Source organism: Corvus cornix, chromosome 1 (assembly GCF_000738735.6).
Source record: "Corvus cornix cornix isolate S_Up_H32 chromosome 1, ASM73873v5, whole genome shotgun sequence".
NCBI lineage: Eukaryota > Metazoa > Chordata > Aves > Passeriformes > Corvidae > Corvus > Corvus cornix.
The window spans coordinates 100,569,184-100,596,171 of NC_046332.1; the positions used below are offsets into that span (position 1 = coordinate 100,569,184).

At 39.6% G+C, this 26,988-nt stretch overlaps 1 protein-coding gene across 7 annotated transcripts in view; it reads left to right on the top strand.

The window, feature by feature from the left end:
- GLRA2 (glycine receptor alpha 2) overlaps positions 1-26,988 on the top strand; it is a 123,173-nt gene that overhangs the window by 49,023 nt on the left and 47,162 nt on the right. For all 7 annotated transcript variants that reach the window (XM_010394424.4, XM_019283090.3, XM_010394420.2 and 4 more), the window contains exon 7: positions 157-371. In XM_010394424.4, coding sequence (XP_010392726.1) covers positions 157-371 — 215 coding nt within the window. The remainder of the gene's footprint in view (positions 1-156; positions 372-26,988) is intronic.

Genomic DNA, 26,988 nt, shown 5'->3' on the forward strand with positions numbered 1-26,988 from the left:
CCCCCAAGCTAGCATGCATCAAGTGGCTGACGAGTGTTTGTGTATCAGGATCTGCTTACAGTATTAGGTTAGGAAACAGGCTACACATCTAACTTGTATTCAGAAAACAAGATAAAAATGTGCAAAAACATTTATGAAAGTAATTTCATGTTCTAGGAAAGTTTACATGCATTGAAGTCAAGTTTCATTTGGAGCGTCAGATGGGATACTATTTAATCCAGATGTACATTCCTAGCCTGCTGATTGTCATTTTATCCTGGGTTTCTTTCTGGATCAATATGGATGCTGCTCCAGCCAGAGTTGCACTGGGTATCACTACAGTTTTGACAATGACCACGCAAAGCTCAGGATCGAGAGCTTCCCTCCCAAAAGTAAGGAAACAATTTTGTACTGTGAATTTGTTTTTAATAAGAAATGTTTGTGCTACTCTTTTAAATTTCAGAAAGGTCTGTGTAACTATGCATCTGATAAGGGTATGTGAGAAAGTGGTAACAGTGTGATGTTAAACTTGCAATATCCTTGCATTTGGATTAAGGAATGTTGCTGCCTTTTTGGTGGGTGGCTGAATGGTGCAGCAGTATGAATTTTTAATGAATTTCTACTACTTTTGACTCAGTTTTGAGTGTTTAGAAACCAGATTTTCTGAGGTATTTAGAAACCTGACTGGATTTCTTTCAGATTGGGGACTTTAAAAACACTGTCTGATCCTTTCTGGACTGTTAGACTCTCATATATCTTGATGTTTATAGATACGGCACTTAGTCCAATGAATATATAAATATGCCACCCAAATATATATATATATATATATATAATACATGTATGTAACAGATATACACCTAAAAGATTTCTCTGGAGAACCTTTTCAGTGTGGAGCTGTTGATGTCTTTGTTTCACAGCTGAATTTGTCCATATACTCATTCAAGTGTCATCTGAAGACCTTCATCCTGTCTATGCACAAATATATCCTCTCATTCCAATATTGTGGTATTTTTAATCCTGGCCAGATGTTGTAGAGGGGTTTACAGATTACAGACTGAATTCTCTGTTTAGTCAGGCTGACAGCTCTTTTCAGCATAGGCACAGCTCAAATGCTTCTGATAACAGCATTCCCAGTATAATTTAATGTGCAAGCTCAGGTTTTATACACTTTTCTGGAAGGGAGCTCAGAGGTAGGTAAGTTTACAATAGTGTAAGGAGTTCTGAGATATATGAGGAGTCCTTTTCTAGTAGTCCAGCATCACAGGGACAGGGATCATAGTAACAATGAAGAACACAAATTTTGAGTGTTTGTGTAGATCATGATCCATTCCAAGAAAGCATGCTGTATATTGTGGTGCTTCACCCTCTGTATCACATTTAGTCTCATTCCAAATATGCAAGTTGTTCAAGTGGAGGGCAACTTCAAAAATATAGGGCAACTCCAGAAAGTGCACCGATTGTGTTACTCCTTTGTTAGTAATGAAAAAGTATCACTTAAAAATCTGGTGAGTACAACATTTGGTTCAGCTTCACTTATTCACTTGGACATATGCATAATTTTCCATGCAAACTGAAAGCCTCTCATATATTAACTCAGAATTTCAAATGGAAAATGTATTAAACATTTGTTCAGACAGTGCAGCTGATATTGCTAGTGAACATTCTGAAAAGAAAGTCTGAAAAGATTATCTTGGCAAGAAGCATACAGGCTCTTTAAATAGCAAGTTTGGACTCGCTGAAGACTCTGTCTAGATGGCACAACATGAAGCCATGAGATATATTCTAAGTTTCTTACAAATTATCTGGCTTGACAAGTATAGATAATACAATCACTGTAGTGGAGATTTCCACCCACATTTCCTACTGGGCAAACAAACCCTGCCAAGAGGCTCTGCAGTGTCAGCACACCCCAAACACTTTAGAAAGTGTTTTCATCACAGGCCTTTGATCCAGCTGAAATGTTTTCCCTTTTGCATGCTGTTGTGTTTGAGTAGAAAAGTATTTGCTGAGTGGAAGAAATGGGAAGATTCAACATATGTTGACTGTGATATGTTGATTATTGGAGAGGTTCTTCTTCAGCGTCAGGATTAAATACATTTATCTTAGCAGCTGTCAGGGAACGGTGGTGCTCTGCCCATACTCCATCTTCTCCTGCTATGCTGTGTTCCATTGCCAGAAGATAGGCACTAAGAAAAGTATCTCACCAGAAAGCCTGGCACACTTAGGCTGCACCTAGCTGTTGCATTTTCTCTGTGTAATTCAGCTGAGCTCTATTTTATAGATTTGATCTCTCTATGTTAGTTAATCCTTGTGGGGACTTTTGAAGGTGCATCAGTTGACTTAAAAATGTGGTTTGAAGTAAATGCCAGCATTCCAGCCAGCTGACTCCCACCCCGGATGACTCAGGTGCTTGGGGAAACGTGGGCACCATTCAGGTCCAGAATCACCAGTACCTGATTCCTTATACATAGAAGCAAGGTTTCCTTGCTTTGCTGTTGCAGGCACTTAGCTATTTTAAAACCCCATCTGTAACTTAGTATCAAAATTGTATTTATTAATAAAATATGTCCAGCTGAAATGCACTTAGGAATAAAAATATGAAGAGAATTGAATCAAATCAATGTCAGATCTGAAGTCTCAAAATCCCTGTTTAAAAATAATGGTTTTCTAAGCCCTGTCTACATATTGCCAAGACAGAGGAAGTTAGGCTGCCCATAAAACATCCATTTAAAAGTTGCTCCAAGCATGAATGTCTAACAGAATAAGATCTTTCAGGACGATTATTTTTGCAAGAATACTGAAGAAAAACATGCAACTCTGCTTTGTGAAAGCAGCGTAGGATTGAATACAAGAGCTATAATTTCCCCATCCTTCTTTATGTCCTGTTCTTATTGATATAGATTTATGCAATTTAACTTTAATTTACCTGGTTTCATGCCAAGAGTTTCTTTCCATTCTTCTCTATTTTAATAGAGCTTTATCACAAAAAACAACAAAGTATCAAAAATTGCCGAATTTAACAGGAATAATTCCTTTACCTAGAGAAAGGCAAAGAGGAATTGTGATAAGATTCCTTAGGTTTTTTTGTCTGTTTCCAAGCTACTATCTAAATGACTAAAGTGTTACTGTTTAGAAGTAATTACCTACATATTGTTCTCAACCCTGGTGTAAGATAACACACCAATGTTCTGTTTGCTTAAAATTGCTCTTTTTCATATTAATTACTAACATTCATTTCCATAGGCGGATTTCATAGTAGTAGGTCATGACAACACAGACATTAGGCACTCAGCTGTTGAAAAGTAGACATAAGATTGAGATTGCTGAAAAGAAAAGAAAATAAAAGGAAATGAAACAATGAAATTAATTCAATCTGAAGCTCATATTTGCTGCATATAAGAGAAGTATCTAGAATGCACTCTTCTAAATGAAATCTATCTCTTTGGTCAATTTTGTAGTATTTCTGTGGAATTACTGTATTTGGAGTATTTTTTAATTCTGTCTAAGAATATAGGGTGAAATTCCAATATCGGAAACATAGTAATAAAGAAATCAATATGATTTTTTTCCCCTTATTCTTCTGCAAAGTCAATTTCTTTCTTACCAAAGGCAAGAGTAGACTATGAGACAGATTACATCACAGCAAAGCTACTGTTCTGCGAAGGGTGACCTGCAGTGCCTGTTTCAGAAAGCAGAAAGGTTCTCTTCCTCCACAGTTCTAGCATAAACTGAGCAATAATGCACCATGATTCCATGAAATAATGATTTTCTGTGTAGGGAATGTCTGCAGAGAAATATTTACCATGGAGCCAATCTCTTTTAAAGTGATGAAATTATTTTGTGTTTGTTACAGAAGAGTTGTGAGGGGTCCTGTAACCAGAATTGCCCCTGTTGGCTGTGTTAGGGGGTGGTAAAGAACTCATCCAGAAAGCTGGGATGGAATACCCTCCTTCCAGTTTGACTAATCCATCACTGGGATGCCTAGGAGTGGTGATCCAAAATATCAGGATTACTATGATCAGTTCCTCTTCCCACATGTTTATGTGTATAAGTCTTACCTCCATCTGATGCTCTTATGTCTGAATTCCTCTGGTCACACCATCACTTTCCACTTAGAAGCTCCATCTGGGTAATGTTTGTGCACCCAGCTGCACCAGTGGCTCTTGCAGATCAGCCAGCTGAGCAGAAATCCTGGGCGCCAGGTGGGTGATCAGTGTGACCACACATCCACAGTGAAATCCCTGGGAAACCCTGAGCATTCTGTGTGAGTCCTGTGCATGAGCCAGGGACATCCCTTGCACCTGGGCTGTGCTGGACTTCACCTCTGCAGAGAAACTCCAGGGAACACCAGTTAGGAATCTGATGTGAGCTGCTGTACATCCATGCTGGGCTCAGCACATGCTTGTCCTCTGCAAGTATCAGACCCACAGACCCAAAGGACTCTATGAATCCAGCAAAGTATGGACTGAGGATTGTCTGGGCACCACAAGGGACACCTAGACATATGTCTTTACTTACAGGCCCAGATGTGTATAAGCTGGGGGAGTAAAAGGGATAATTCAAGGTCCAGTAGCACAGAATTGTTAAGAAGTGTTGCAAAACAATTATTTTCTTCAGAGCATTGAAGCACCATTTTCTTGCTATTCTTTTTACTTGTAAATGGCTCTCCTTCTGTTGAATCAAAAGAATAAAATGTTTGAAAGGATTTTCAAAAGAGGCATTTGAAAGAATAATGAGTTCTCTGCTGTTCTATTTGTGTATTTTTCAGATTGCTTTTTTCTTAAAACACTTACATAAACCAAACCTTAGCAACAACAGTCCAAGGAAATGAATTCCTTTTAATGCCATAAAGCAAAACATTTCAGGATATTTTAAGTCAAGTGATAGCAACTGTATTTTACACAGTTGCATAGCATTTGTATTGTGTTACTTTAATGCACATTGCTTAATGAATGCATTTTCTGTCCCCAGGGAGTAATCTATGCAGAAAAAGTCTCATTCAAAGCTCACCAAAACTTCTGGGAATCCTTTCATTCACTTCATTTTACTTTAAATCACTACATACATTACCAATGCAATAAAAGCATAGGTGCAGAGACTTGAAAAACCAAAACCAATGAAGTCTATCGCCTTTGGCAGGAAATGACTATTTTTATGTTTCATCCACTATCCCCAGCATATTTGGAGACTTTTAAAGATTCTTGGGCTTCTGGCAGGCCAGTCTCTCCTTTATTTTGAATGCCAGAATCTATCAAGTAAAGAAGATACAAGAATATGGCACTTTTGGGTTTTTTCTTTTAACTTAAGGTTAAAATGATAACGTAATAAAAGGAAAAAAAAAAAGAATTAACAAGGAGCAATACCAATAAAGACAAAGCAATAGATGCTGTTATCAGTGATGATTTTGTTCTGTGTTCATTTGTTTCCATAGGAAGTAGAGCACTGAAGGTGATTGCTTACTCTTTTATTAGCAAAGCACAGAGATGATACATTTTGGTGCGGCATTATGGTAAAAAAGCAATAATGAAGTAATTTGGAATGGAAGCAGTTTTTTTGACAAATTACTTTTAATCTAGTCTCAGGATCTGAAGAGGAAATATAGAACTAATTTGGCAATAATGAGATTTGTTAATTGACACTTGGATTATGTGGGTATCTGAGCATTTTACACACTGCTTAAGTAATTAGGACAACCTTATTTTTATTAGCTATTTACAAATTCCTGTTGGAGACCTAATGGTCCTAAACCTTGATACTTTAATGTGTCTGCTCTACATCACATATTTATGTATCCTGATAGTGGTACTGCAAACAAATTTCCACTTTAAAAAAATTTGTTCAGGACCCTTGAGTTGATTTAAAAAGAATTATTTTATTGGTTGTCGGTTTTCTAAGAGTGAAAGAGGGTATCCTGTCCAAGCTCTTGGGAAGTCAGGCTGCATTGTCAGGTAGCCATGAGGAGCTACTCTTCAGTTATGTGCCTACACAGAAATGTTTTAGGACTCACTTGTGTTAATTTCCAGCATTCTTATATAACTTTTCTGTTCACATCGTAGTTTTAACATACAACATATATTCCTTCTGTTACTAATACTAAAAGATCCTGAAACCTGCTTTAACTATTTTTTTTTTTTGGGGGAGGGTGGGGGGGGGGGGGCTTGACAAAGTGAGATACAACTAATTTTTGTATTGAGACAATATTTTCAATATCCATTGGTGTATTCCATACAGTATTTGAATCTGGATACAGAAATCTGTTCTACTCTGTATGACAAAGGAAATCATATAGACTGAACCTAATTTTCAACAAAACAGTTCCAAAAGTAAAAAAAGGTTTAAGTAAGTGAACATTTCTTTGCATACTGTGACTTATTGAAACAATTAAATGGCTACAAACTGATTGGGACTAAATATAAACTTTTTTGTGTAAATAAACAGTCCTACAAAATACTATAAAAAAATTCCTGACAAGTAGTTTATAAGCACCTGCTCATAACTTAGAGTTCAGAAAAGGCGTTTTCTGGTTCTGCTCTACAATTTTTTATTCCATTTCTTTATTCTTATGTCTTCTCCCTTTAAGTATGTTTTCTCAATAGTGGTTTTGAGACAGGATATTAATGTGTTTGTGCTTGAGGGCAGGAAATTTTTTGAATGGCAGTGGGAGATGTGGGATGTGCATCAGATGATATGTGGTGTACCAGGGAGAACTTCCCAGTCACTTCAAATATTAATAGCACTGTGGCCATCTTAGTACCAGCTTGAAAATATGTCCTCAGCCCCGATTAAAAGAATGTGTGGTGCCCAGAAACTTCTCTACTTCTCCCAGCTACAGCAGCTGGTCTTGTAAAAGACACTTTATTTTCTTGCAAATTTTGCGCCTTTGAGATCTAGGTAGATACTTACAGAGCCAGCCTCTGCAGTTACAACTTCACTGTGAGCAGAAATCTCAATTAAAATGATGTTGGATGAGCTTTGGCACAGTTATATATGCTGTGATCATGCATCCATAATGGGAAGAATTCTTTTCCTTCCATTCCACAACTATTTCCAATTCTATGAAACTGAAGTCTTCAGTGTTCTGCATAGGTAAGAAGACAAAACCCAGCAGGATCCAGGCTACTTGTGAGAAAAGCAGGAGGAAGAAGGATGTAAAAGTTAAGCACAGCACCTAAATCTAATGCTAGAAATTGTTCTCTTTAGTATGGCCACAGATATGTGGTGCCCTGGACAATCTTTGGGTCTTACAGTGGTTATGTGTGGGTTCTAGTGGTTCTCTCTGTCCTTCATTCTGTGCAGAGCTGACTGCTGAGATACTGACTGGTATGTTGTCTGATTAATACCAATACATTAGGATCTATACCAGATTCTACTCTGTGAAAGTGAAAAATGAAGGACTGAGTAAATCTGTCACCTTTTCCACTGCACTCATCTAAGCTTTAAAGTTTACTTTTCTGTATAGTGAAGACTGTGCTATTTACTGTACAACAAAAGCAGTAGTTGCTGTCATGTGTGACAGCTAAAAATATCCTATAAGATGTGTCTGAATACCTCTGGGATGTAGTTTGAGTACTCCTGGCACTTCCTTAGCAGGTTTTATAATGCATTCATCTGGGGGGGCTGGCATTCAGCAGAGTCTATTTCAAGCATCAGAGAAGAGTTGAAGTTATTGTGTGCACCAGTCTGCTGATTGTTTCATAACCCTGGCACGATACTGGAGCTCTTCAGCTTCATTGTCACACCATTCAGGACTTTCTGGTGGCTTTTAGTGTCTCTCTGAGGAGTGCCTTGTGCTGCTCTTTCACAGACATAAGCACTGCAAACCCTCTCTGAAGCAACGATGTACTGCGTTGTGGCTCATCCGGTTCAAGTAATTGCAAGACTTTACTCTATTAGATCACCTAGAACTATTACTTATGAATATCTTCTGTTAATATTTCATTTGAAATAATGTTGATGGGACCCCCTGGAGTCTGGGAAAACCACTTTCATTTGCAGTTTACCTCAAGGCTGCTGCCTTTCAGTCTGAATATCAGTGCTCACTGCACATGGCTGCTGAAGCAGCTGGGCCATTGACATCTTACTCCCAAAAGTTGTCTTTGAGTGACAAGGGAGCTATTTGAATTCTGTTACTTGAATGACAGGTTTTTTTTTTTTTCCTTTGGGAAACATTTTCATGGGAAGAAAGGATTGCTTGTTGATATTGATACCTAAAAGTATTAACTCCTTCTTCTCCTCTCCCTCTTCCCTACAAGGAAAACAGAGACAATTTATTTTTTTAATGGATACATCAAACAAACTTCTGCAGGAACTCAATGAGTCAGTGTGTCTTGTTTTTACATATAATATCTGTGTTGTGACAAAACTACAACTTTAATTCACTAATAGTGTGGCACAATAATCTTTGCTGAAGTAAAATCAGCTTTGGAAATTAAACAATTCTAAACTAAGGATTGGCAAGAAAATATAATTTTAGATTTTAAGTCATGGTCATGCATTCTAGAATGTGTCATTGTTCACAAACCCTTGTATTAAAGTTTTAAACCCTGATAAAATAGTGCCTTTTTCTCCTTGTTTCTTTTTCCTAGAAGCTTGGAGTTAATTGAGATATCTTGTCTCAAAGAGAAAGGAGCATGAAGTAAAAAACTTTGATCCTCAGTAGCTTCTATCTGGTGTTAGGCTGCCCTGCCTGTGAGAAACAGACACAGTGTGCTGTCTTCCCTCATTCTGCCAAAGGTTAAGGCTCTGGAGAATGGAGCCTGAACTTTCAGTATGTCTGGAGAGGAAGGTAATGACTAAGTCACAGCAGAAAATATAAGTTACAAAAAAGGGAGAACACATAACTGATGTTGCTCAGTTCACTGATTCATAGAAAAGATAGTACAATTATGTTACAAATAATTATCGATAATAACACCATTATAAGGACAATATGTCAATATTTGTCACTTATTGGAGAAACCCCTTCTGTCATAAGGTTGTCTACTGAGAAACTAAAAATTGCCTTAAATTACTTCATTGATGTAAATTATTGCATTTTCTCTTTTCTGCACAAGGGCATTTTCCTTTGTGTGTGTAATGGCAATTGAAACACTTTATTGATTGATTTGTACTAAAATTTGATTAACAGTTCTACTTTTTACATTTATCTGTGGTCAGGAGGTGTTGATGTCCATCCATTTTTTAGAGGATGATCAACTTGAAAACGTCACTTAATTTCTGAGGGAACCATATATAGATTGGTGACAGCAATGAGAGTACCACCCTCCTGGACCACACCAGTCATGCTTGAGTGTGCTCTGCTCATAAAAAATGACTTTAAAACACTTTGATTTTCCATAGAACTGACAAAGAAAAAATGAAAAATTAAAAAAGTGAAGCAGCCCAAATGTCAGGATTATAATAAAAGCTCTTTAGAGTTAGACACTGTGTTCTGTTGCTTTTTCTAAATCAAACAATCAAGACACTCACTTGCTTTTTTAAGGAAGCTGTAGTTGTCTGACAGGATCTATTTTATGAGTTTGTTGGCTGCATTTTGCTGTCTCCTGAACCTTCTAGCACAAACAGAATCTGCTCAGAATGAAAACAAAATCCTGTCACTAGGAATATTGTGACTTAAAGCATTCAGATGCTCAGGCTTTACTGCTGCCCTTATTTTTACCAGGGCTCCCCAAAGTCAAGGATGGCAGAGTTATGCTACAAAAATAGGACAGAAAAACTCAGTTATGCATATATGTATGCCTGGATATGAAAAAAATCCACCCCAACATTGTTTTTATGTATCTCAAAAAGGCTAAAATACCACTCTAGGAAGCAATGTGGTCTTTTTTTCGGTGTCTTATTTTCTTTATCTGCCCCATCTAGTGAGTGGGAAGAAAAACACATAGTTATTCTATTAATTGGATAATTATTCCCTCTGAAGTTGGTTCATTTGTCATGTTTTAGTAATGGTGTAGTGTTGATTTTAACTGGGTATGCTTGGGGATTTTTGGTAAACAAGAAATGAGAATTATTTTCCCTAAAAATTTTCCAATGCCCTGTTAGAATCAGGGTGAACTCTGCATTGCTCATGCTGGAGGTGTTATGTGTGAAGCACACAGCTGGAACAGACTGGAACAGTCTTCATTGGCTGGAACAGGAGACAGATGTTTCACAGCGAGTTAAAAATGTGTGTACTACACATCCTTCCAGGAAAGACCTGTAGCTTGGCAGATGATTTCAGGGTGAATTGTTTAAAGATAAAATTCTCTTGGTGAGTGCAGTTATAAGAGTTGATTAGCTTCTTACATTAATGAGGTTTCAGTAAAAGCTTTTCCCAAACTGAAAGGCGTATCTAATTAAAGGCTGTGGATTGCCTGAATATGGGAACTGTACTTCATGGCAGTTCATCTGACTAGTTTCATTCATGATTTCTGTGATTAGGCTGACTTCCTCCAGATGTACTTCCCTCTTAGTTAAAGCTAGGTGTTTTCAATAGCAGCTGTTGACCACAGCAGAGTTCAAAATCATCTTACCCAGCTCTTCTGTCTGCCATCTGTGAAAGAGACTTTTAAAATAAATCCTTGGCACTGCTAGCTGTTCTCATTGTGATTATTTTGTTTTTCAATTTATACTCTTTTGAGATGCTCTTCTGAAAGGCAAGTGAAGATCACCCTGAAGAGAGAATAAAAATGAATTTTCAGATATGCTATCTTCAGCTAAAAACGAATTCTGGAGTTTATAGCTAAAATCAAATAAATAGTTCTTCCTATCTCCTCTTTGTGTAGTACACATTGTATTAGATCTGTGCTCCAGCAGTGACACACACTTTATGTGGGGTCAGGCATTTTCTCTGAGGAGCTGCTTTTTGTAAAAAACATGTCCCTTTGTGGAAGCTATGAAAAGGCTACTTTAGAATAATGTTTTCATTTGTTGGAAAAATTTCCTAAATAATTTCTGTTGACTTTCAGCCACCACTGTCTGATTTCTCCAAAACATCTTTATTATTATTATTATTATTATTATTATTATTGAAATGCCTTGATACCTGGAAATCAAAAGTTAATCAGTCTAAAATATCTGAAAAGTTTGACATGAAAATGGGAATTATAGAAATTATTCAATTGACATTATTTAAAAACGCCAAATTTGTGATTTGTGACTTTTTTTACATTTTCTTTTTTTATTCTAATTTAGAAGACATTTCTGAAATGTCAGCAATATCAAGGGAAGGGAAAAATTGCATCCTACTCAGATCTAACATTTACTGAGATACTGGTAGGTACTTTTCAAGTGTGAATAATACTAAGAGTTCAGAGAAAAATTGCTCTAATTAAAACCTCACTCCACAAGATCAAGCTCAGGCACACAAACAGAGAAGAGAAGAGAAAAGAGAAGAGAAGAGAAGAGAAGAGAAGAGAAGAGAAGAGAAGAGAAGAGAAGAGAAGAGAAGAGAAGAGAAGAGAAGAGAAGAGAAGAGAGTAAAATCAAACTGCCTCACAGTGAGCTCCAGCCATGCTCATTGTAGCCAGCATATGAAGCTTCAAGTCACTGGGGCATAGTTTAGCCTGCTTGAATGTTGATATGGCTTAGTGACTTGTAGAAATAATTTTCACAGTCCAGAAGGGACAATGTGACCTTCCAGTATAACACTTTTTTTTGCATCCAATTTCTGCTATAGTTGTGTTCTAGAGATGCTCTATATGTGGCTTAAGCATGTCTTGAAGGTGTGCAGTCTTCTTTTGAAAGTGAAGTTTGGAATTTTATTTCAATACCTACCCAGGCACACTCTTGAAGGGAAGTGTTTTTTAAGACAGGATTCTCTGGCTTTACCCTCCAGCCAGTGTTCGTTGTAATCCAATTTTTGTTTGGTCCACAAATGTTGTCCAGACCCAGTTTCTTCTCATTCAAGAAATCCTGTGATGAAACCAAGTGACCTTTAAAACTTTGGGGTTTTTTTTGTGAACTACAAATTGGGCTTCTTTTGTCTCTCACTCATTCAATGTCTTCTTCAGCCTTCAATCTTCTATCTTTCTCACTGTGCCAATATAATCTTTTAAAATATAGCAACCACAACTACGCTACCGTGGAAACTCTTGATATAGCTTTCTTCTTCCTTCTCCTCCTCCCCTGTTCTGTTTATAGACTCAGTAGTCATATTCATCTTTTCCCCACAGCTTTGCAGAGCTGATGCTCCATTGCCAGTCCCTTTCTGTACCACTTGAAATAAAAATGGACAAGTTCGATTAAAATGAGTAGTAACTTAGAAGGAGTATCAGACAGGGTTGTTAAAGTGGCAGTTTAGATTCATTTTAGCCACTTAAATAGCAATAGAGTCTAGGGCAGCTGGGAAAAGTGTGATTGCCTGAGAGCCTCCCAGGTTCCAGCCAGACAAACAACTGATGGTTTGGGTGTATGGGGGAGGTGAAGTCAGAATTTTTAAGTCTTTGTATCATCAAATGGGAACAATGTGGATTAGTATGGAACATATAAATGTATGAGTTTCTTTAATTATAAGACAGAAGAGTTCCAGTGACAGCATTAGTCTGAGAGAGAAAAAGCTTTTCATGAGCAAAGCGGATAGGCAATAATTTCTAATATCAATTAAAGTGAATAATAAAGTGTTAAAAATAGTAAAAAATTAAAAATGTAGAACTGCTTTTGAATTAGAGGAACTGTACCAATGTAACAAGTCACTTGTTCATCCATGCAAGATAAAAAGGAAGAAGAAAAACCTGTTTAACATATGGGGCAGGGTGAAGAAAGAAATATATAACAAGACTTTTAATAGCTTAAAATCAACTAGTGATGTACATCACTAATGATGTTGGGGCCACATATCAAATCCTGTGTTCAGTTTTGGGCCCCTTGCTACAAGAAGGACACTGACGTGCTGCAGCATGTGTAGAGAAAGAGCTGCTGAAGGGTCTGGAACACAAGTCTGATGTGGAGCAGCTGAGGGAGCTGCGACTGTTTTGCCTGGAGAAAAGGAGGCTGAGGTGGGATGTTATTGCTCTCTACAACTGACTGAAAGGAGGCTGTAGCCAGGTGGGGTCAGCCTCTTCTCTCCGATGGCAAGTGACAGGATGGGAGGAAATGACCACAAGGTGCACCAGGGGAAGTTTAGATTAGATATCGGGAAAGATTCTTTTCACAGAAAGGGTTGCAAAGGTTTGGAAGAGACTGTCCAGGAAGCGGTTGAGTCACCACCCCCGAAAGTGTTCAAAAATGTGTGGATGTGGCACTTAAGGACATGATTTAATAGGGAATATGGTGGTGGTACTGCATTGACAGTTGAATTTCATGGTCTTAAAGGTCTTTTACAGCCTTAACACTTTTATGATTCTGTGATTCTAAACATGCACTGAAAATATTCATTTGGAGTTGTATGTAATTATGAATAGAGAACTATTTTTTCAGCTGTGGTTTATAATAACAGATTGAGGAAAAAGTAAAATAACCCATAATGGAAAGAAATTGTGTTCCATTTGCTTTTGCATTTCTGAAGTTTTCCAGAGAAAGCCAGAGAATTTTTTTCTTCTTTTACTAGTGAAGGTTATTTTATTATAGGCATCTATAGTCTAGCACTAATTTTAAATCAGAAAGTAAATAACTGACTTATAAACCTGAAGTGTGATTCAGCTGTTGAAACTGAGGTGGCTGAAACTTGTTTTGGACTGTCTTTCTAGTCACGTGAGAGAAGGAGGCACCTCCACTGCCAAATTCTTCTGACGCTCGGATAGGTATGTGAGGTAGGTTAGATGACCTCTTGTTTCAAGTGTCAACAAGGGAAGCCAGGCTAACCAGTCTGAAAGTCAGATGTCTGAAGCTGTGTGAGGTAAATCCCATCCCAAACATGCAATAGGAAAAGTACTAAAAAGCACATCATACTGCAGAAGTATTCAAAACTTTGTGTTTTGAGGGTTTTTTTTTCAGGCAAGTAGCTATACAAGAATCTTCTTACCTACATCTACTATTTATATGTGTTTAAGTTCACACCTGTTGTATTTAAGAAAAGGAATTAATTTTTTCCTTCTCATTCTTTTTCACATGCCATGCCAGCGGGGATTAGAAGAAATGAATAGTAGATGATGTGGTATCCAAACCCTTGTTTCATTTCAGTCTGTTGCAGGTTTGTTACTCTTAAAGACAAATAGGTTACAGGAGGTGACTCTAAGACCCTGCACAGGGACAGTGAGGCTGCCCACAGGGCATAATTCAGTCTCCAGTTCCAGTTTTATAGGCAAAGAACTGCACTATCACAAAGACTCAGTTTGACTCTTGGAGCTGTAAGTTAGAAAATTGAATACATACAAAGTAAAAATAATTCAAGCATGTGACTTCACAGTGGATTAAAAAATCAATTCTCAGCATAAACTGGAATTCTAGGAGGAAATCATTCTAGGAGGCTGCTATTAGTAGTTTCTTCAATGCAAGCATTTCTAGATAAAAATGATTTTAAGCATTTCAAGAAGGGATTGTCATCAACTAAACTTACCAAATCCTCCTGCTTATAAAATGGTCACATTTCATTCTGACTGGAGCCAATATTGGTTTTCTTACACCATTTAGAGTGATGTACCAGTGTCATTTTTCCATTTATGCATAGGTCTGCCATGCTTAGAGCATTTATGTGGTGTTCTGTCAGAGCTCGGGATTGCCCTTATTCACAGGGTGGATTTTGAGGCCTTTGGGGATGTCACTGTGATTATGCATGTTTGAAGGAGGGAGAGGCAAATGCAAGTCTCTTACTCAGGAGGTATCTTTCCCTCTGTGCAGAAGATCAATGCTTGAGTCAAATATATAATGTTAGAGCTTCTTGCTTATTGGGGTCATGTTTTGTTTGCTATTTTCTGTGTAAATGCATGTAGAGGTCAGTATGTGAGCAAGGTTACAAGTGTGTTCCAGAATCTGACACAAAGTATTTAATTGAGTCCTTTGCTCCAGTGTGCCCAACAGGCTGCGTGGGGAGATTCTGCAACCTGACAGAAAATAAAAAGCTGAGCTTTGCTGGTTAAATTCTGCTGTATTTGGTGTGGATCTGTGGATCCTTCGTATGCGTGGAGCAAGCACACACCATAAAACTGAGATCTGCTTTAAATCTTAAATTCCTTTAAAATAACACAAAACCTCTGACTAATTTGCCAACTGGAGAACTTATTTGACTATATTTAATTTTTAATGGAAGATTTTTTTCCTTAATTAAGTCAACATTCTGCAGATAAGTATCTTCTTTTAATGTAAAATTTAGGGGTTCACAAGTAACCCTGGAGAAAAAAGAGCTAAATCATACCCCAGAAAACCTGTGGTAGCCTTTCTTTATTGGATGATTTTTGGTTTGTTCCAAATTTGAAAGCTGACACATGTAGGTTGTTGTGTGTGCTCTTGCTGCTTCCAGTGCTCCATTTGACAGAATCTGCTGTTAATATTTCAACGCTGTTGACATAATAACTTTTGTGCTTTACCATCTCCCTGTGTTGTCTCTTGGTCATTTCTAAATCTAGGATCCCAAAACAGCACTAAGTTTTGCTGATTAAGGAAAACAGATCTGTGAAACCACAGCCAGTTCCCAATATGCTGTTCTCGTGAAAATGTTTTGTTTTATTTTATTCTACTAGTTAATCTCCAGTGTAACAGTTTAGCTCTAAAACTAGCAGTGGTCACATTACACCTTACTTTTCAAATGCAAATATTTAAATTTTCAGATGTCATTGTTCATACATGAATTGGGTGATGAAGGCAGAATATTTTGTAATTCAGACTCTTGAAAATGGATTGAAGTGCAAGAATTCTATAACGAGATTAAACCAGAAGAGAAATTACATTTTATCTAACAAACAAGCTCATACTTTTCCAACTGCAGAAAGCATTCCCCTCCTGTGAGAATTTTATCAAGGCTATTGTACATGTTCAACAATTCTGCTTACTGCTGCATCACAAAAAGCCTTTAACTATTTCGCCATTGCTACCAATGCCTGGCAATAACAGTAGATAAGAGCACTGCGACTGAGACTTCAGTGTTAGAATAGAGCTGAAGGAAAGTAATTATCCTGTATCCTTTTTGCTTTTGACTGTCATTTCTGATTATAGGAACTTGGGTGAAAATCTGAAAATTGGTGGTTTCATAGAAAACCAAAGCTGCAATGGAAAAAAAAAACCTACAAAGGAATCTGTTGTTGTATTGTACATGTCATGTGTAAAAATGAACCTGAAGTGAACATAATTATACAAGTGTTTTCCAACAGCCCCGCATCTTCCCCCTCTTATCTCTCCTCCCTTCCACATAAGCACACTCCATCCAGAGTTGCCAGGATACTGTGAGAAAGGCTGTTCTTGCAGGGCTCCCAGCTGTGACCAGGTACAGAACTGACTCCTGTGGAGAGGGCTTCTCTTCCTGCTGTTTCCATGTTGTGTTGGCAGGCTCAGGAGATGTGTGTAAGAAGCACCTCCACAAGCACTCTCAGGGGAGGTACATCAATACAGGAGACCATGTGCTTCTTGAGATTGGCTCCTTCCGTGTCGTTCATGGAATGTGAAACGTGTCTTTCACATTTGTCTCGGATAAGCTACACTGACCTTGAGACTGCCTAGCATTTATGGCTCTTGAAGGAGCAAAAAGAAGGTGATGACAACAACTACTCTTCATCCCCTGCAGTGCACAGAGGTCCCAGTGATGCTCTTGACTCATTTATGGAGACAAGCACCAGACTTATCTGGTGGTAAATATGGATTTTGATTTTATTGGTGTTTTTTCAGCAGAGTCTTATTCTTTTATTTGGAAAACCTGATTTGTCCAATTCAGGAAACTTTCCGAGGAACAGGATGCTGTTCTTTGATCCCAGAGCAACTAGCAGACTGAAGCACAAAACCAGGAAATAGAAATATCTTAATCTGGTTTTTCTCCAAATATTTCCAGCAGAAAGTTTTTCTATTCAGAGTATTACACATGCATGCTCACACTTCAGGAAATATGTTCTAGAAATCAGTAAATCCCAGTTTTAGAAATTATAGGGGACAAGCAATGACACAAGGACTACAGACATACCATGTAAAAGGGACTAAATTGGTCTATGGGCGAGTCAGCTGTGAATGGGAATGGAAAGATAACTTTATGTCTTTATATAGCATTTTTATGACTAACACTTGTATAATCCCATTTTTCTGTGACCGGGGAAAATAGAACTACCTACTTCATAAAACTAAAATCTGTACTTTTTGTGAAATGGTCCTGGATACAGTTCTACTTTCATCTGGTTTTTGCTGAGATTACAGGCCTCTTTTTTTTCACATTCTGTGTTGAAACCCTTTGACATTGTCCTGCCATCTTGTGCAGTGAAGCTCTGTGTGGCCTGATAGATTCATGCAGGTAGCTGCAATCAGTAAACACACACATCGCTTATACAGACAGCACAGGCACTGACAAAAGGGATAAGAATATTTTTCAGAGTTTCATCCCCTTTTCATTTGTCCTAAGATGTGATCCAGAGCTGAAATTCAGATGGCTAAATTATTTTACAAGAATTTCACTTTTCTCTACTTTGTCTTTTGATAAGTGGAAGTAAATTCCCAACCACATCTAGCTAGGACATCTGTTTGTTCAGCTGTCTCCAGTGTGCAAGCAATGGCCCAGCTCAGTGTCCAGCTTAGCTGCACTACTATGAAATCTTCTGCTTTGGACACGGCCAAGGGAAGCACAGTAAGAGCCAGTGGGAAACCACACTAAACTCCAAGTCCTGTGCTCAATCCTGACTTGCTTTGTGCCCCTCTAAGGTGTATATGAACTCAGGGGACTATGTTATGTGAGTGAATCACATAGATTATGCCTAGCCAGTGTCCCCCTCAGCCCAGCTCCTCTGGTTGTGTAGTGATATCACATGGTCATCATCAAGCAGAGAGTTTGCTTATAGGTCTCTAAAAGAGTTCCGTGAGACAAGGACTGATAGCATTATGTTATTTAGGGGTCCCCACACATCATTACTGACAGCTTAATCCTTTAAAAGTCTAAGCTCTCTATGCTGTTTCAGCACCAGTGTCACCTCTGACCCAATGGGGACAGAGGAACCCCAGCTCATGCCAAAGCCTTGGAAGCAGATCTCGGAGCCAGGATGTCTCCCCAGCCCCGTAGGTGCTGTAGGTACTGTCAGAGAGGGGTGAGACACAGTCATGTCCCAGTGCCAGTGATGCTTCAGGTACATGAAAGATTTGGAATTAGCTTCTTGCCACTGCCTGGAGCTAAAGACAGGAAGCTGCTGCTTGAAATGTGTTTCATTAAAAGTCTGTTGTTACCTGTGTAGTAGAGAAAAACTTTGGCCTTTCCTTCTTCCTTTCTCCTTCCCCATACCTTTTGGCACTATTCCTATCTCCTTGAGTAGACAGTAACTGGGAGGTAAGATGTTCGGCTGGTGCCTGTTTTTCCCTGATACTGTTAGGACTTGATGGCCTGGGCTTGTCCTGGTGGGAGGAGCCCTGAACTTCAGTTCAAAAATGAGTTACCTGCTCTAGAAGTACCTTATGATCTGTCCTGGTTTCAGCTTGGATGGAGTTACTTTTCTTCCTAGAAGCTGTTACAGTGCTGTTGTTTGGACTTAGTATGAGAGTAATATTGGTAACACAGGGGTGGTTTAGTTGTTGCTAAGTAGTGCTTGCTTTAAGTCCAGGACTTTTTCAGTTTCCCATGCTCTGACAGAGGACAGGTACAAAAGAAACTGGGAGGGAGCATGGCCAGGACAGTTGTCCTGAACTAGATGAAGGGATATTCAATACCACACAACTTCATGCCTAGAATATAAACTGGAGGGAGTGGGCTGGGAGGTGCCAGTCACTGTTTGGGGCCTGGTTGGATGTGGATGTTAGTCAGGGGGAGTGAGCAACTGTACTTTGCATTACTTGTCTTTCCTGGCTTTTATTCCTCTTTCTCTTCCCCCTGTCCTCCTCTTCCTTCATTACTGCTCCTACTATTATTATTAATTATACTAGTAGTAGTATTATTTTATTTCCATTATTAGATTGTTCTTATCTCAACCCAAGGATTTTACCTCTTTCTGATTCTCCTCCACACCTCAGCAGGGAGTGAGGAGTGAGTGAGCAGCAGCATGGTACTTAGTTGAAGGCTGGGTTAATGCATCTTTACTGGGCTCTGCGTCACGGAATGTTGCTTGTGAACTCCAAACCCATTCAAGCGAAATAATGCAGTCACAAGCTGACATACAGCAGTGGAGCCAGTACTGCCCTCTGCTCTGACCAACCTGCATGTCCACCTAAAAAAAAAGATATTGTTGCTAGAGCACGTTATGTCACCCTAAGGTTACCAAGACACCCTGTCCTGCAGAGAACACCTGGTGGGATCCTCAGTTCTGCAACCATTGGTTTGTAAACTCATCTGCAATACTCCTTCCTTGGTGAGGTGTGGGTTAATCCTGCTGGTGAGATTCAGTCTCCTGAAGGGTGTTTGGGGACATCTCTTGGCAGACATCTCTTGGCATTCTCTGGGTCCGTGCAGAGGCAGAAGAGGTTTGGAGCACTCCCTGCTGTCTGCTGTGTGGTAGGACTCAGTCCTGCTTCCAAGGACCCAAAACCAGGCTCAGGTCTCTTGCCCCCACTTCACAGGCAGCCAAACAGGGCCTGTGTGGGGAAGTTTGCTGGTAGATAAAGCGACACAGTTCTCTGGAGACATTAATTCATTTCACTGTGGGTGTGTGCTAATGTGCTCTGTAGTTGGTAACCATATCTGTATATTCACAGACATGGTTTAATTAATCCTCTTATGGACAGAACATACCATGGCATTAAGAGAGCAAATATTTTTAGCCTGTATAAGGAGTCAGTCCTGCCCACTCACATTAAATCCTTTAGAAGGCAACTTATCTACTGCAGGTTAGCAAGGATGACACAGGAAACTGAGGTTTGGATTGTAGTAATTAAAACTTCTTGGGCTAAGGAAGCCCTGTGTGGAGGGACAAGAATAATTGGTGACTTCACCTTTTAGAGAAAAAGAACAACTATTTTGCAATGTGCCCCTCAGGGCAGAGGTCCTACTGCTTTTGATTGTGACTTTTATAAAGGTGTGAAAATAAGCCACAGTAACTGCTGAGTTCCTATGGATGACACTGATAGAAGCAAATTGAAAGGACTGAGGCAGAAAACACCTTGAGATAGGAAGGATTTTATATAAGAATTATGAACAGCATCACTCATCTCTTTGTGTTTGTCAGACAGATTTGTAGATTTGTGCCACTTCAAAATCATTAGAACAACAGCATACATGAATTTTAAATAACTGTGCAAGTCTTAGAAAAAAATGAAAAGTGATTTTCCCTTTGCCCCCTCTCAAAGAAATTGCAAACTCCCAGCAGAATGTCTGCTGCTGATTTACCTCTATGTGCATGATTTAAGTGTAGAAAAACCCTATAAGGACACCTGCATATTCTTTCCTAATTACCAATAATACTTTTAATGATGCTTCATGACTTTTAGAATCAAAATAAATTCTTACCCTGAAGTTCATACTTTGTTTCCCCAACTCAGCCAAATTCTACTTTCTGGAAGAAGGAGCTCTAATATTTCATGTGAGGGCAGGGAATGTGTTTACAGGGGTGGGCAAAGGGGGGAGCAGTCTTGTAAATACCTGGAGGAACATTGATCCATGGCAGATACTGGGCTGGAAGTCTGTTGGAGGAACAGTATTCAGAAGCTCATATAATTGAGATTTTTTTTTACTCTTTCTATTCCAAGAAACTTTCTTTAAAGCCTTTTATGACCATTTCCTCATTCAGGGCATATAAACAGCTCTTTGTGAGAAAATTGTTTTCTTAACATATTTATTTGGGATAGAAATTCAAGCAAATATTGGGATAATGGACAAACTGAACTGATGCTTTTATAAGAAAAGTATATCAGTAATGAGATTTAACCCACTTACTGAATAAAGGAAATAGCTGATAATGTTTTGGCATATTTACTTTTTTGCTGTTATTATTAAATGGAGGAAAACTAATTTTATGCATGCCTAATCAGGATGAAGTAAATTTTTGACTTAAATCTATGTGCTGTGCAACTTAAACACTTTGAAGGAGGACAAAACACCATTTCCAATATGAGGGCAGACAAGAGGAGGCAGAGAGAACCATGTTCCTTGCCTTTGGAACAGATCATATATTTCCAGTTGAAAGTAAAAGGCAGCTTATCCTAACTCACATGTGTAAACATTCACATCAATCTGCCATGTACACAGCAGCTGGTCTTAATGAGCCTTTTGAAGCTTCTTTGTTTTGTCTTTTCCATGCCATCCACTCTCCAGCCACAGAACTTTTCATCCCTCTCCTCATCCTTGCTCCAAATGAGACGGGTATCAGAGGAAGAGTCAGAGAAAAGATGCAACTGCATCTAAAGTTCTCTTTTGCCTCACGGGAGGTGCCTTCCAGTTCCCTTCCTGACACACTACAGTTTCACCTTAGAAGCTTCTCTGGACCACCCCTGTCCCTGCCTGTGTTCACTCTGTGGCCACCCCTCTGCAGCATCCTCTCAACTAAGCTAAAGTAGGGAGGATGTGGGAATATTGGCTCGTTGCAATCAAAGGGTTCAAGAAAACAAGACGGGGAAAGATGCAGGCACCTGTACCTCAGTGCACCTTTCCATCTGGTTCTTGCATGCCCTGGGGACCTCCTCCCTGCCTCCTCCATGAGCACAGATCAGCTGAGAGCTGAGTTGGTGAGGCAGCCTCTGAGGCAGGGACCAGAGGTCAGACTGACAGGGTGACAGAGGTAAGAGCAGAGAATCATCTCAGGGAAAGGGAGAAGGGCTCAACAGGCACCTTTATTGTACATGTGCTGCTCTGTTGAATGGTGATGCTTCCTGTCAGCAGTATGCCTGTGAAGGGTCTCTCATCCCAAAACCAATCTCTTCTTCTCAGGAACATTGTCTGCCCTAGTAAGAGAGAACTCACCTCCTCAAACCTGGTTCCTTCTAAATCTGTAGCCCATCATGGCTGCAGCAACTCCTCTGCTGTTGTTTTGCATTCTGCTGAATTGCAGTAGATTTTAAGTCTCAGCTGCTAAAAATTAAGTTCTTCCTCAATATTGATGGGATTACTTCTGGATGGTCCTGGAATAATATCCTGGCATGGCTCTGACTAAAGATCTGCCACCATTATCTTCTGCAGGTTTTGTATTAAAAAACTGTTCAGTCAAGGCAACCCTTGTGTAGGCTGCACAGTCAGTTCAATTGCTTTTTTTTCTTTCAGTACACATTTTGAACAGCCACTGTGAGATGGATCTTTTAATTGTGTTGAGTACCAGTTGAGTAATAAAATACATGAGAAAAAGACTTTGAAAGTGTCAGGGATTCACTAATGGAAATTAAAACAATATGCATCTCTAATTAGTGCTGAGTGAAATATCAAACATCTGGTGCAGGCTCTTACACAGGAGAAGCCACATGAGAAAGGCAGGGGCTGGAAGGAGACAACAGGTAAATGCCATTTAGAGGAATCCCTCATCACTCCATACTGCTCCTTGGAAAGCCAAGAGCTTTTCTGATGGACTCTTCAGCTCCTGAGAAGAGTGTGTGCAGAGCAGGGAACTGGCAAATGGGCTGGAGATACTGGGGAAGGGACCTGGCTGTGGGGAGCAGAGGAAAAAAAGGCAGCAGAGAGTGTTAGTTACATGTGCAGGGATCAGATGAGGAGGCAGGAGGGATCCCAGGTTGATCAAATTTGCTTTCCATTGTGGGAATTAATTAGTTAATTGGGAGAGAAGAAAGGCTAAGTAGAGGTGCTTCAACCCAGGGCGGTCAGTGAGAAACAGATGCTTTCTATGGAGTGGCTCTGAGCCTGGCAGTCTCTAATCTGGGCACCGAGGAGTACTTACAGTACATCCCCATCAAAATTAATTTATTTTCCTGGTGATTATTGTTCAGGGCTCAAGGGTTTCAGTCCTGTTTAGCTCCTGCCACTAATTAAGGGCATCTCTTCAGTGTGAGATACTCTGGAAACAGAGTAGATACAGGTACAGATACAGATAGATATCGACAAGGAATTCCAGCATAGCATTCCTTGGGCTAAGTGTTTTCAGAAGCAGGTGAATTATGAAGATGTCCATACTCAATAGAGCTAACACACACTGAAAACTTAGTACTTCCTCATTTACTCTTCTTATGTTTTCACATTGCAGGCTCCAATACATGCAGTCCTGTAGAGAGGTAGTAACTATGGAGATAGAAGCAATGGGAGATACCTTAAACCCCTGAAGGTACAGCAGGCCCAGGCAATGTGTTGAACTGCTTAGAAAATGCTCTTCTAGCCCAGGTCTACTTGGCATGGTGAGCACATGCACCTACAAAATGCCACAGTTTCCCACCAGACAGTTCCAAGAACCTGCATTCTCCCCGGGGCCCTGCAATTTTAAAACACTTGAAATGTACTTGTATTGTGTTTAGCCTTGCCATTTTCACATCAGGGAGCCTGTCAGCAATCTGCTGCGGGGATGGGTCCTGTACAGAAACACTGGAAAATCACCTGCCGCCTTTGTCAGCTCGATGCATAACAACCCCTCGGTGCATAACAACAGCTCAGTGCTTCTTGCTCTCAGGACAAGACAGAGCTGTAGCAGGAGCACCTAAAGCTGTGTGTCTATAGGGACAGCAGTGGCTGCACCACTTCAGCATTCAGCTTTTAGTTTTTCAGTTTAGGGCAATGTTAAACTAGACAGGCAGCCCATACAGTAATTTTGTCTCCTGGGAATGTGCAAACTGGCTTCTGTGTGCCACGGGCCTGACCCAGAATTTTTTTAAGGGCCTGTTCATTGTTGCTGGCAATGCTTTAGAAATAAAGCCACCTTGTTACAGGTGTCTTTATTCCAGAAACTCATACTCTCAAAGTTGCAGTATATACAGGGAATTTTTTTGCCTTCATTGACATTTAAACATGTGGCATGTATAGTCAATAGCGTGCTGATTAGTGTAGTCTCAAATGAATGTGTCAGTTTGAAACCTTGTAGCACGCACAAGAGAAATGAGAGAAACACTGTGTGTTCTTTCTTGATTAGACATCAGTTTTCCTTTGAATGTGGAGCCAAAAATCAAACTAGCTAACACAATGCTCTCCTTGACTGACTCTTCTGAGGAACTTAACATCCAGTATCATGTCAGCTAATTATGGTTAAATAGGTGGCAGACAGAGAGTTCTTGTCAGTTAATGTTGAAAATTACTGGCTACTCAGTTGATTCAGGTTAGTCACATCATTCAATTGTGATAAACCGGTTCCATTTTTGGTAAGTATGCACGGCACACATGGATGTGCTCCAAATGATGGAGTTGGCAGTCTGTCTTCTGTCAGGGTAGAGTTAATGAGAAAGAACTGGAAACTTTCTTGTTATTTTAATATTTATCTGAAGTTGATAAAACATAACTGTGTGACCAGTTTTGGTCTTCTGGAATTTGACTCACACTTTGAGATACTTGCATAGACACCCTTCCAGGGTCTGGCTACCGGTAAGGCACATAAAAGTCATAGCTGAGAAAGGCAGTGAGTAAACACGATATCCAGCAAAATTACATCATGTTAGCATGTGCAGATTTTTACTTCTTTTTTAAATTCAGGATCAGAACACAGTAAAAATGTCATGATTGAAGCAAGCATTTCAGCTAGATATTTTTCAGAGAACAGAAAACAATGAATCAGACTTGTTAAGAGTAAATAAGTTCTTCTTGCCTTTCTCAAGGTATGAATAACTAGTTTTGGCCTATTACTCTTATCTTTGTATGGGGATTAGAGAGTTGTCATACTCTTTGTCTTCCCACAACTCACCCACTTTGAATACAAGGGTCGTGCAAAAATATTTACACAAAATGCAAGAAACATCTCACAAAGCCTTTTGCAAATTATGTGCCAATGACACCATCATTAATCTTTTAATTCAGCATGCATTCATGTAAAAAACCTAAAGGAATAGAAGGCCTGCTGTGAATCTTAATGTGACTACCCTTTTGTTAAAGAAACTGAAGAAATGCTTTTATTTTGCCCACGAACTTTAGTATTTCAAAGGTACATTAACATGAGTGTTATAGATTCATAAAACTCTTTTTGAACACTACTTCATGGGCACTTTCTTAAAATTTTCCCCATAGTAACATGAAGCTTGTTTCTTGAAAAGAATCCTTTCAAAATGTGAGTGATTTAAAGATGGGAATAGAGCAAGTTTGAACCAGGAGCTGTCTGCTGTACTTTCCACAAGACAACAAAATAGATGATATTGCTAAAGTTCAAGTTTGTCCTCCTCCACAGAGGAACAAAAGGGCAGGAATTTTCTAGTCTTCCATCACGATCTCACTAAAAAATCTGGCTTTATTTTTAAAGCATTTCCACTTACAATGAGGAGGCCCTTAAAAAAATTCTGGGTCAGGCCTGTGGCACACAGAAGCCAGTTTGCACATTCCCAGGAGACAAAATTACTGTATGGGCTGCCTGTCTAGTTTAACATTGCCTGAAAGGGAAAAGCTGAATGTTGAGGGGGTGCAGCCAGTATCTACAGACACCTATAGACATCCTATAGACACACAGCTTTAGGTGCTCCTGCTACAGCTCTGTCTTGTCCTGAGAGCAAGAAGCACTGAGCTGTTGTTATGCACCGAGGGGTTGTTATGCATCGAGCTGACAAAGGCGGCAGGTGATTTTCCAGTGTTTCTGTACAGGACCCATCCCCGCAGCAGATTGCTGACAGGCTCCCTGATGTGAAAATGGCAAGGCTAAACACAATACAAGTACATTTCAAGTGTTTTAAAATTGCAGGGCCCCGGGGAGAATGCAGGTTCTTGGAACTGTCTGGTGGGAAACTGTGGCATTTTGTAGGTGCATGTGCTCACCATGCCAAGTAGACCTGGGCTAGAAGAGCATTTTCTAAGCAGTTCAACACATTGCCTGGGCCTGTTGCGCCTTCAGGGGAGGAGTTTGCAAGATCATGGCTTATAAGCACCTGGTCATTGGCTCTGAGTGATGGAAGAAAGGGTGAAATGTGTGGGAGGCGAATCCTACTTGCCCTCCTGCTTGGTTTGTATGCAAATGGGGGAGACAGTGTGTAGTCCTGCTCAGACCATGCTCCCTGACTACTCTTTACACCCCAACAACACAAAACAGTACCTCAGTCCGCTAAGTATTTGACTTAATTTTGGTAGAGAGCAGAAGACCTTTGAGGATGGCTCAGGAATTTTACTGTGCTCAGGTGAGCTTGGGAGTGGCCAAACTATCCTGTCACATATGATCAGTTCCTGTGTCTCCAAGATCAGGTGGTTTCTGTGTCCCCATCCCTCTGTGTCTCAGTGCAAGGAGTATTAAGTGGACCAAAGCTTTCTTGTAGCTCGGATATCATTATCCTTAAATGCAGCATTTGAAAGGGAAGGAGCCAGCTGGGGGCTGGGGGAGGTTAAACAGCATTTCTTCATCTGTGGTGCTGGTAAGACACAAGATGTGGTTAGGAGTTTTAGCATGCTCTCATGTTGGCCAAATATGGATTAAAAGGGATTCAAGCTCTTCATATCTCCTTTTGGCAGGGAAATTACATGTTTTACAGGGAAAACATAATGGTTTGAAATTGCATATACATATGCAACTGTGAATTAGAAATTACTTATTGAAAACATGTGAAATAACAATGTAGGGAAAACTGAAGTTACTTCCACTTGTGAGAAGTCACCTTGCTGGCTTTGTTAGAATCTATCATGTTGGGTGCTGAGCATTCCTCCTTTGTCCAAATCTAGCTATGTTTCATTTTGGAGTGTGTGAACTGTGAAGCTGAAGTCCTGCAGTGCAGCTGGACACTGACTCAAGGATTCAATGAGTGTTTATGTGGAGACTGTGTGTTACTGGAGACTTCAGTTGATTCCCATCTGCTGCAGATAAGGGGCTTCCTAGGCATGCTTCATGAGGCAGGTTACCATAGCACCAGGCTCCTCAGATGTAGCATTATGCTGTTTCACTTGTCTGAGCAGGACCAAAGAAGTGATGTGTATATTGTGTTGTGTTTCTCAGAGTAGTCATCTCT